Here is a 12,453-nt window from a genome sequence, read left to right as displayed (position 1 = left end):
TCCAGCTCGTATGAGTGTGAAAGATGCGGTGTATTTATCATCTTGTGCACTTTAGTTCTACACATCGGTCACTACAGAACACGGTAGCTGATGGAACTACATCACGCAGTGGGCATTTTGGCACACCGGGAAGTGTTGGATACATGCTTGTAATCCAAAACACTTGTATATCAAAGCAAATTTCCCCATAAGAAATATGGAAACTCAAATGATTTGTTCCACAACCATTTACTCATAATTCCTTCAGTTTATAGTCCATATAACAAGATTATAGCAATGCGATAGGTTGTGTAACCATAAAATATCCATCAACAAATGGAATCCTCCACAAGGGGACTAGAAGCAAAATCCAGCAGGCTCTACAGAGTATAAAAGAGAAGAGAGGCGCCTCTAAGTGTAGCAATATGGTTATATTTAATGAAGGTACATCCTTTAGCAACTCACATGGTTGATGAATAAAAGAGGCACATCTAAGTATGCAGGCATCTGGGATAAAGCTGTCCCCTGCCTCCTCTCACTGCTGTCATTCTGCCATTGTGACTAGGAAGACTACCCTGCAGTAGAGCGATCTGAAAGCGAGACTTGAACCACTCGTGGAGCGCAGTGTGGAATGGACAACGCCAATGGCGGTGAGGATGGTCTATGTGGACAGCTTTACCCCAGATGCCTGCATACATAGATTTGCCGGGTTTCTAAATGTTGTACCTTCAATAAATGTAACCATATTGCAACTTTTGGAGGCGCTTCTCTTCTCTTTTATACTCAGTTATGACATGACGCTGCTTGTATATCAAGTCAAAATGTATTAAAATATGTTGTCTTGGATATACAGTAAAACTAAGGGTTTACTGTATATCTAATCCCACTAGCTAGGAGAACTGATATGTATACCACAGCCAACACATTCACTCAGATCACTTAAGGAGGAAACTCGCATCAACACAGATGGAGCAGGAAAGCGTTGTGTTGTACATAAGGACCTTGATTATTTCAATTTATGCATGTTAAATTGTGAGAAGTTGAGAAAGTAATAAGACAAACCCAACTACTGTCAATACATTATAACATGCTTTCTGTACACCACTGTGTATATAAAAGCCCAGCACTCTGAATGTTCAGTGAAGAAAGGTCCAGAATACTTGGTTGAAGGGGTTAATCCAACAGAGACCCTCAGCTTCCATCAAGGATCCAGGACAGATCACTTCATGGACACTGCGCTGCATGGACAGTAAGAAAGTAAACCAGGTGCACATGGTCAAATTGTGGAAAATAGCAAAGAAAATGCCACTCTTACATTGAGGAAACATGAGGTGTAGCTAAAGACCCCTTTCACACCACACCGCCCATAGCGTGGGAGGTAAAACGCCGCTATTTTTAGCGGCGTCTTACCCCCGGATTTGCGGCGCATTTTGGCCTCTAGCGGGGCACTTTTACCCCCACTAGCGGCCAAGAAAGGGTTAAAACCGCCAGCAATAGCGGCGTTTTGCTGGCGGTATTACAGCGCTGCGCCTTTGATTTCAATGGGGGAGCAGCGGTGGAGGAGCAGTAAACACACCGCTCCTTCACCGCTCCAAAGAAGCTGCTGGCAGGACTTTTCGCTGACGTCCTGCCAGTGCACCGCTGTAGTGTGAAAGCCCTCGGGCTTTCACACTACAAACAATGGTGCAGCTTTTTTAGGGCGGATTGCAGGTGCTATTTCTAACGCTATAGCGCCTGAAAAACACCCTGGTGTGAAAGGGGTCAAAGGGCAGGAGGCGAGATGCTGTGTCCCAGATCATTACACAGGGATTCAGTGTTTACTGTTTAGAAGAAACCGAGCCCATCAGATGAATGGAAGTCAAGCTGCATCCCAGCCGCCACGCATGCACCTTGCTTCAGACCCATTTAACATGGAATGGAAAGGGAGGACTGTTATGCATTTCTGAGTCGGTCCCTTTTGGCAGGTGCCTATGGAGTTGTGGTTCCCTAAAGTTAATCGGTCAGACGGAAGAGCTTACTGACTCTTTACCCCAAAGCGAAGATATGTTTAGAGACACTTGGTGCCCCTGGTTCACTTTCACTTACTGTACAAAATACCAGAATATATTTGCACCCTTGCAGGGCCACTTCAAGGATTTTTGTCTACTCAGAGAAGGTGCATTTTGGTGCTCCCCTCCCCAACCAGCCTTCTGTCATCCCCTCCCCTCCACAATGCAACAACCCCCCCACCCTCATATGACATACTTTATTTGCGCTCCATTAATTTATAGAGCAGGAGTGTTTACATCAGGTGTCCCCCTTTACGTCAGATGATCCCATCACAGTGTCCCCATAATAGCGCCCCCATGGATCAGGTGTCCCCATCACAGTATTCCTTACATCAGGTGTCCCTATCAGCATGCCACCATAGATCAGGTGTCCCCATCAGAGTACTCCCTACATCAGGTGTCCCCATCGGTGTCCCCAGTAGTATATCCATGGAGTAGGTGTCCCCATCAGTATATATCCATGGAGTAGGTGTCCCCATCAGTATATATCCATGGAGTAGGTGTCCCCATCAGTATATGTCCATGGAGAAGTGTCCCCATGGTGTACATGAAGCAGACTTTATCATAACCACAGACAGACATAATACAGCACTCTGTCCTACCTTCCACAGTAGATCCCTGCCTTTCCCACTCCTGAGCCTGCTGGCCAATCCCCCTGGTCTCACTCAACTCCTCCCCCTCATCTCAAATGCCTCCAGTTCTTGTGGCAATTTTCTCAGTGCTGGACTGGAGGACTGCTTTTACTACCACCCAGCTAGGAGAGATTTCAGGGGCTGGAGGCAGAGAGAGGAGGCAAAGTAGGGGCTGGGGAAAGGAGGAGGTGATGGAGGGGTAGGAGAGAAGGAGGTGTGTAAGAGCAAGTTGACGCTAGTGGAGGCAACGGCTGAAGTTCACAGCGCCCGTGGCTGTGCTGCATGGCTGCCTGTCACCGCGTCTGCTGTGTTGGGCTGAGCTATGTAAATGTGTGAGTAGAGACGGCTTTAGCATAAGCTCTTCTCACGTTACCCCCAGCATTCGCACCCCACCCCTCTCCTGGCACCCTCAGGTGGCCGCCTGGGCTGCCTTATGCTGACGCCTGCCCTACATCCTTGAACACTGGATGAGGCAAGGCTGCTCTGTTTAAGGCTCCTCGAACACGGCTGTCATAATTTACTGATGTTTACTCAGGGTCTTGTTTACAGAAAGGTCTTAAGTTAAATACTGTGTGTCATGACCTTGAGCAAATATGAGTGTGAGCAGAGGTGAGTAAAATCCTCTGGGTCCTAGAGTGTTCTGTTTTGCATTATACCTTCCCCACCCCTTCTTCAGTCAGTCCATGCCCTCTGGTAGTAAGCATCCACACCCCTATGCCCCCCCTTGCTGGTCAGCGTCCATGCCCCTTCCCACCCATTTTGGTGGCCAGCATCCACGCTTCTAATCTTTGTATCTACGTTATGGTTGTATTTGCGTAGACCCCTAGTCTGAGTCTTTCTTCCCCCCATTGTAGTTTAGTCTAGTTATATAAATGTTGTTTATTGGGGACCATGTAAGTGTATTTTAGCATATTTTCTATGCACATTTATATTACACTGGCTGTGCTTATGTTAGACTTTTTTCATGTGGTTGGTGAATTGTACCTTCTGTATATCTCACACAATCACTTGTAACTGTCCTGAAGATGTTCAGAAAAAAAGAACCATTCACTAGTTTCTACTGTCAGGGGGTTTAAAAAAAAAAAAGACCTGATTAGATTTCCCCCATCCACACATTCAAGGTTGATGTGGGAATCATGCCCACTGAGGTATTTTATTCTGACAGAATACAATGATCAGCACTGCTGGCTATAGGTGGTGGCACTGATCATGCAAAACATTTTCCAACAGGCTGGTTGTACAGAAGTTGATCAGTACAACTAGCATGCCCATATGTAGACCTGGCCCATTCTGAACTGCCTAAAGTTTGATCTATGTATGGTCTCTATAATAATCCTGTCACTGGTTCCTCTCAGGGGGCAATACTTTGACTACTGGAAATGGTTACCAAAAAGTTGTTTGCTTTTATTATGATTATACCAGATTGGCTTTATTAGCATTCTTTAGTACAGTATTTCTCAAGTCCAGTCCTCAAGGTTCCCCTACAAGTCATGTTTTCAGGCTTTCCATTATTTTGCACAGGTGATTTGATCAGTTTCACTGCCTTAGTAATTACCATGAATGTTTCATCTGAGAGAAATCCTGAAAACCTGACCTTTTTGGAGCGCCTTGAAGACTGGAGTTGAAAAACACTGCTTTAGTATTCCATTGGTTAAAAATGCAAATATATTTTTCTAGTTAGCTCATTACACAATCCCATTTACATACATCAGAGTGAAATTGATGTCGCAATACAGTGGGAACTGATTAGTAATGGAGCCTCTAGCATGTGTTGTCATTACATTTTTTTATATACAGTATATATTTCTGCTGCCAGTGAGAGAGTGTGGGTGTCAGGCTTTACATTGCCAATATGCTTGGTTTAAGTAACTTTGAGGTCAGAGTATATTCATTAGCAATTTGTTGGCATCTTGCTTTGATGTCATGTTAGAGTGATCGTTAATAATGTTTTGCCCAACCCCCCCCCCCCCTCCCCCCCCCCATCACAACACAAAGAAAGCCCTAAATATAGCGAGGTTCACATTACGGGAAGAGCTTGCCAGCTTTACCACCTTTAAGGATATTAACCAGTTTATTTTAAAAATACGTGTTGACCGTTTTTCATTATTATAAATTGGGAATTTTTAATGCAAATGGTTTTGATTAAGCCTTTGAAATTTCAGTGAAGGCAGTGACCCTTTGCACGTTGAACATTGAATGTTGATGTCTGTGTTTGCCATTGCATGTTGAATGTTAATGACAGTGTGTGCCATGAATGTTTTGTACACAGGTTAAATTTGTTCTATAGACACTTTGTTGGCATTAAATAATCTTTCTTGGACTTTACCGCATGTAACTAGTTTTTTGCTGTACATTGCAATAAATTAGTACTGCAGTGACAAGTAGCTACTGGCTTACATGCATGGCAAGTAATGAGTAAAATGTTGGGTAGTGGTGCTGACGCTACAGGCTATAAATAGACCAAACGGACCAGTGCTAGCAGCACTATGTGGTCTCTGCAGCACATCCAATTAGCATATGATTATGGCTAACTGACAAAGCCAGACTTTCCAATCCATGATCATGTACCTGAGATTCAGATTTCTGACTGTCTTGTCTACTCATCAGTAGGCTGCAAGAAGACTGTGCAAAATGCATATGCCATGACAACCCGTTAGAATTTATGTTCTACTATTCTAACTTAAAGAGGTTGTAATTTTTTATTTTTTTTTCTAAAATCATTAACCCTTTTATCCTTACCATTGCACAGGAGTTCCCACGCTGGCGGTCTTGGCTCTTCCTCTTCTGTATATACCACCATAGCAAGCTATGGGGGCAGATGTGCGGGCTTGCTCCTCAGCCAGGCTGTGTGTATTCATAAATACGCACAGTGTGACTCGGACCCGCCCTCCACTTTCTGATTGAGGGCATCCTCTCTGTCCTGTGAATGGAGGAAGAAGGGCACAATACTGTATCGAATGAGAATCTGGGAAAGTATTGAGGGGCTATACTGTTACTAGGCCATTTTTTTACCTTCATGCGAGGAATGGTAAGAAAAATGTAACGAAAAAGTCTAGCCTGCCTTCAGAACCAGTAATTTGGGGTACTGATCTTTGCATATCGTCCCTTTTTTTTTTTTTTTTTTTTTTGCTTTATTAAAATGAGTCTTTGCACAGGGAAAAATCTTCTGTGTAAATGTGATCTTTACAATGGGCTGTGACTATGGAGCATGTGTGATCTCTACATGAAGTAGTGGCTTCAGGGTATATGTGCTCTCAACATGAAGCAGTGATTTGGGGTATATGTGTTTTCTACATGGAGCAGTGAGTTTTCTATATTTGTGATTTTGGGCCATATATATGCTTTCTACATGGCCGGGGACTTTTGGGTAAATGTGTTCCCTTTCTAGAGCAGTGATTTTGGGGTATATGTGCTCTCTACATGGGCAGGGACTTTGGGGTAAATTTGCTCTCAATTTGGAGCAGTGTTTTTGGGGTATATGTGCTCTCTACATGGGCAGGGACTTGGAGCATTGACTTCAGGGCAAATGTGGTTTCTATGTGGAGCATTGACTTCAGGGTATGTGTGTTTTATACATGGAGCAGTGATTTGGGGGTATATGTGCTCACTACGTGGAGTAGTGATTTTGGGGGTATGTGTGCTCACATGTAAAGGTAAATGGGATTTTGGCAAAGCTGTAATAAACATTACCGGGACCCACTTTACAACACCACATGGCATCACTGACCGTAGTGTATAGTAGTCCAGAATTGGACTGCTGTATGAAAATTACATTTTGTCCTGAATTTCTGCTCAGTAGTTTCCTGTCCAGAGCAGCTTCTATTCATATGTATCCACAGGAGCCCTGCCTGAATTATCTTACTTGCTGCTTGAAAGTAACTCCTTACTTATATAATATAAAATTGCTAATGATTTATTTTTTCTCTGCACACAGGCTGTAGAGGAAGAGGATAAGATGACACCTGAGCAGCTTGCTATAAAGAATGTTGGGAAACAGGTAATGTGTCTAACATGGTTGACCCTGAACTTTCTTTCTGGTTTGTCATTGCTGTTGCCCAACTAATATAAAACCGCTTAAAAATCATTTATACAGTGCAAGATGTTTTTCTGATTTCCTAGTTATGAAATCTGATTTATTTTCTAGCTGACATGCTGATCCAAAGGTTTTAGTACTTTCACTGACATGGTGCAAGTATACAAATTAGGAGTTCTGGGTGCCTGCTTGTTGCAGGGCAGTAACCCAGTAAATTGGGAGACTAAAGATGACCAGATGACTATCATTTTGCGGTTGGAGGCTCTGTATTTCTCAGTTTTCTTTTAAAATATATAAAATATGCTCTTGGTATATAACCGAGTTGGCCGGTTTTAAATAATGTTGCACCAAGTTTTATTTGTAAAATGGCCACACACCCCATAATAGGGCAGCAATTGGAATTTTTTTCTTTTTGGCATGCAACCACCAGTCCTCAACATGACAGGTCAAACCCTTGGAGAAGAAAAGCTCTCTTCTGTCCATTCCGTAAGACATTCTTCTAGTGTGGAATTCATATTCAGTGTACTGTTGCAAGGAATAAACATGCTAATGGATTATACTGTACAGTGATAAAATAATGTAATTAGTAGTTTGCTGTCACAAGATAATCCATACCACAGATTCCTGCTGCAATGACATGTACCCACTAGTTATTTACAGTAGAGTTAATGGTTAAAAAATTGGATACTGGTGATGGCACTTCTGGGTATAAATGGACCACAGTGCCCACTGCTAGCAGCTCCATGTTGTCATTGCAGTACATAAAATTACTCTCCAGCTAAGTCTACTTGAAGCCCAACTCCAGGCATAGCTTTTTTATTTTCAGTAATCTATCATTTTCACTTTAATACTGTTTGTTACTTCAGGACCTCTCTAAATTCTGCAAAGAGCTCCTGATATGTAGAGCAGGAAGGCACAGCAGAGTGAGGTAGACGGGCACAACACCGTAACTGGTGTCATTCATAGACATGGTAGTGTGGCTCCCTACATCACATATCAGGTGATGTTAGCTTAGAGAGCTCCTAAAGTAGTAAATAAAAGGAAGCATTCATATGAAAAATGAGGTTTTAAAAAGTGTTCAGATTGGTGATTTGGTACCCGTACTTCTGATATGCATTGTATTAGTACAAAAAACTGTCCTCATCCACTCTCAAAGTGTAGCTCAGCTGGCTGCAGTTCTTGGATGTTTTCAAGTACAATGCAGGACCAGCAGTCCTGCGTTGAAGGTGAGGATGCTGAGGGCCAGTCCACATCCCGGTAGCGTAAGTAAGTAAGTTATTTGTGCTTTTTCATATTCCCTTACTCCAGTGATGGAGTATAGGGATCCTTTCGAATGTGACCCCTGATGTCTCCAACGGGTCTGTCATAGGCTGAAAATTGACTATAGGAAATTGGCAGAAGAAACTGTGTTACAGAGAGTCCTGTTGTATGACAAAAACAGAATGGAACACGAGAGGGTACCGAAACACACTGATCAAAAAAACTAAGTCTATAAAGTCCAGGACGTATACGTAGACAGCATTAGTGGCAGCTCCCTTGAGGGTAGCAGTCTCTGGAAGAACAATGGGAGAAAAACAAGATCCGCAGAAGATGCAACAAATGGTGTATTTAATTAAAACCAGTGAAATGGCTGCTCACACTAATATATGAAGATCAATAGGCATATACCCATTTAATATTGTGGTCTCTCAGCGGGTCCCCGGTGGATGGTGGTGTGTAGATGTTAACACGAGAAGAGAGGAACAACCGGCAGCACATCCATCTTATTGTCTCAGAACCAGCATGGAACACACTCTGAGTCGCATCTGAACTGAAGTCAGAACATGGAGATAGCGTTTCAAAGCATCCGCTTCTTCATCAGATCTAAATGGCTGTTGATCTCAGCCTTTTTCCTTCCATGTGATTGGGTATTTAAAGTGGTTGTAAACCCTTACAAACCACTTTGACCTACAGGTAAGCCTAGATTAAGGCTTACCTGTAGGTCCAAGAAATATCTCCCAAACCTATATGGTTTAGGAGATATTTGCCCGGAGACAGGCACCGCTATCTAAGGTGCATGCGCCGTAGACAGCGTCGCGCAGGCGCACTGAGCGGGGCATAGTCTACGACGAAGATGCCGTGAGTCTCGGCTCCCATGCGCATGCTGGGGAATGACGTCATCGCTGCTCCGGCGAATCACATCGCCGGAGCAGCGAGACCCACCAAGAAGATGGACGCTCTGAACTACAGGGGACAGCGGTGACTTCGCTTGCTCCTGTGTCAGGTAAGTGACACATAATGGACTACTATGCGATGTATAGTAGTCCATTATGCTTTGCCTTTGCAGGGAATGAAAGAGGAAGTAAATTCATCAGGGTTTACTTCCTCTTTAAAGTGACCAGCTTTACATTATTTACAAGGTAAACAGTCTCCACTCCTTTAGTAAATCAACCCCACTGTCTTGGACCAAGTATGCAGCTGGTGAAAACTGAAAATACTTAATTTTAATCTTGTATGTTTGTTCTCGAAGTCAGTGACTCAGTAGTGGAGAAGGGCAGGATCAGGGTAAGAATCCCTGTCCTTGTAATTTTTTAAAAACAAGTCAGCAGTGGCAGTTCCTGGATTCCACACATCCCCTTTACATTTTTGTATGGTTTAAAAAATAAAATTGTTTTACCTTGTGTCTCTTCATCACGTGCGACAATTTAGATCTCCTAAGTACAAATAGCTATCAAAGTTACAAAAAAATCGATGTACTCTTTGCTGCTATTAATGTTTTTATATAGAATTTCATTCCTTATTTCCCTCTCCATAGGATCCCAAGCGTCACTTGGAAGAACACGTGGATGTTTTGATGACCTCTAATATTGTCCAGTGTTTAGCAGCCATGTTGGACACAGTTGTATTTAAATAGCAGGTGAATTCCGGGTGTGTGTGTCCGTTGGTCTGTGACAAGAATATGTATGGAAGCAGCAGACAATATTCTGGACTGTTTTTTATTTTTCACAATACTCTGTATAAATCGCAACATGCGCAATTCATTAATTTCTTTTTTTTTTTCTTTTTGTCCTCTTCTGTTTTTAAACATTGAAATACTGAAAACCTATGTATTTTGGGGAAATGCTGTTCATAAGATAAATGTTGCTGTAATAAATATTACTGCTGGCATTGGAGAGTGTGTATCGGCTGTACAAGCAAAAGAAGGCCTCTAGTGCACTATCCTAAAACTCTTCCTTTTTTTTTTTTTCTTTTTAAACCTGAAATCCATTGTACTCACAAAGGTGCATGATAGAGCGCATGTAACATAATTCAGTCCCAACACTGAAAACGTGTCCATCCACCAGCGCATAGCTAGTGTGTTTACAGGGCTTTGCCCTCTTCTTCAGAGCTAACCAGAACCCCATTGTTACAAACTATATATAGTATTACAACTATTGTCCAAAGTACAAGACCCCAACCCTAAGGGGGGAGGAGTACTGTTAACACAGGACACTTCAAAAACTTTAACCCCTGCAGGCGCAGCAGTCACAGACTCAAATTTCCCTAAATAAATCATGTAGCAGTATAACAAGGCAGTGAGCACAAACCATCCAGCACATAAAGGAAATGATTGATCCATGCCACAGGACGTACCATAAAAAACTCTTAAACTATTCCAATATCGTGTGTATCCGCTGACCCATGACAACCTGTTGGGTCCATTCATTGTCTGTTTCTGCATAGAAAAATGATAGCCTGGAGCTGGTTGCTATGGACAACATGCTTTAGAATCAGTTACTTTCCTACACAAAGCCCACTGGGTTTTTGTAGATCCGCCCAGTTTTGTAAATCTCATTGGTTCTGTTTTTTTTAAATATCTAAGGGAAGGACTATCTAATACTCTGATATCGATGTCACAATGTCCCCTCGGATTTAAATCTGAACTCCTAGTTTTTGATACACTTTACATAGTTTGGGCCCAAATTAACTAGGACCCTCACTAACCTGTGAGGCCGCTGGATGTTCTGTATAAACTGTATGTAGCTGTGGCTGAGGCTAAATCTAGCATACCGCACTGTGTTCCAGGCTCCAGCCGAGACCTCCTGTCTCATACCCGGAACACATTTGTGTTTATCTGGCGCTTAGCCAGAGGTTTTGACATCAGCCTGCCTCTGACTCAGCCAATCAGAGGAAGCTTTGTATTCATTGCTAGAATACATCGCTTTCCTCTGGCTCAGCACCAATCATATAGACTAATGGGTTCCGGGTATGAAACAGGAAGTCTCGGCTGGAACCCAGAACTCCAGTACATACAGTTTATACAGCACATCCAGCAGCCTCATATGTTAGTGTGGGACATAGTTCATTTGGGCAAGCTGGCCAGGAACGGCCTGTGTAAAGTGTATGAAAAGCTGGAGTTCAGCTTTAAACCTGAGCGAGAGAGAGAGAGAAGCTGGTTTATGTAAAAGTTGTAATGTACCTTGTTCAGGAGGCCATCACAAAAGAAAAATGTTCGAGATCAAAAGGCTTTTAGAGGCGAGCAAGATTTTCAGACATGTATCTTATTTCCTCTTTAAAAATCCTACCGAAGAAAAACTACCATGTGCCTTTTATGTTGCTTACTGTTGGCATCCACGGGGAGGTCATGTACTACCCAGTGACCATAATATTGCAACTTTTAATGACTGGACATTACTGACATTTTACAGAAAAGCAATATCGAGGATCAGAAGTTCCTGAAATTTCCAGAAAAGATTGTTAATCTGTATAAAACCAATGATTGAACATTCCCTTTTCTTTGGAGAGAAAGGCACAAACCATTTAAAGCACACGTTGCAGCTTTTCATCAAATGGGTCATGCTGAAAGATTGCAGTGATTCTCTTAGCACAGGCTAATCTTCAAGGCCCATCATTTACCCTGTAGCTTTATTAAAAAAAAAGAAAAGAAAAGCAAAACAACTTTGAGATGCCCCAATTGGGATCTTCCATTCAGAGTCGCAGTATAGTTCTGGGATGGAGAAAATGAAAGTTTCCAGCTTCACTCCATTTTGTGGCTGGTGTAGAATTCACTTTTATTTTCGGAGTTGGAGAATTGCAGCTTTGGGTGAGACTTCTTAAACAGATGTAATTTCTCTTTGACCGATTCCCTTTCGGAGTGCATATTGCATATCCTCTGGCAGTGACAGAGTTAAAACGTGTTCTTCAAAACACTAGCTGCAGTTTTGAACCGGACTACAGGTGATTCAAAGACATCCAATAACATGAGCTGCTGCTTGAAACGGGGGACATCTGGCACTGTGCGACTTGGGAGCAGCACACTAACACCTTTCAGTCTCTGTTGTCCAATTACTTCTGTCCCTATATATCAGACTACAGACAGCAAGGTAGTTTGAGCGTATATCAAGGAAGGTATATTATGTCCATTTGATGCTTAAAAGGAAGAATCATATTGCAGGTTTTTGTGTTGCATTATAATAAAATACATTTACACTTTTCTTGCATTTGCCTTTTATTCTGGGTTTGTGTATGAGAAGGAATGCCAGTTTACAAAGAGTCAAAAGTGAAACACCACCACAGAGCAACACATTCTTGACTACTTCCCACATTCCTACATATTGAGTTTAGATATATTCATTGTTAATGTTTTAGACGTTATTAACTTTTTCCTCTGCTTTTATTTGCATGGGGCTTAAGGTGAATGTAAAGCCAAAGATGTTTTATTTTTTTTCTTAGTAACAGGTATGGATATTTTATACATGGTTACATCCAGCTTGGACCAATGTAGTTATGCATATATCATAAT

At 42.3% G+C, this 12,453-nt stretch overlaps 1 protein-coding gene across 2 annotated transcripts in view; it reads left to right on the top strand.

Annotated features, from left to right (window-relative positions):
• The window catches only part of PSMD14 (proteasome 26S subunit, non-ATPase 14), a 144,122-nt gene extending 131,977 nt beyond the window's left edge, over positions 1-12,145 (top strand). For both annotated transcript variants that reach the window (XM_077447590.1, XM_077447589.1), the window contains 2 exons: positions 6,594-6,656; positions 9,487-12,145. In XM_077447590.1, coding sequence (XP_077303716.1) covers positions 6,594-6,656; positions 9,487-9,585 — 162 coding nt within the window. In that variant the 3' untranslated portion in view covers positions 9,586-12,145. The remainder of the gene's footprint in view (positions 1-6,593; positions 6,657-9,486) is intronic.
• Positions 12,146-12,453: the final 308 nt, after the last annotated feature.

The sequence above is a fragment of the Lithobates pipiens genome, unplaced genomic scaffold (genome assembly GCF_037356315.1).
Source record: "Lithobates pipiens isolate NorthernLeopardFrog02 unplaced genomic scaffold, aLitPip1_a1.2 Scaffold_22, whole genome shotgun sequence".
NCBI classification, from domain to species: Eukaryota; Metazoa; Chordata; class Amphibia; order Anura; family Ranidae; genus Lithobates; species Lithobates pipiens.
This window is presented reverse-complemented; position numbering and strand designations above follow the sequence as displayed.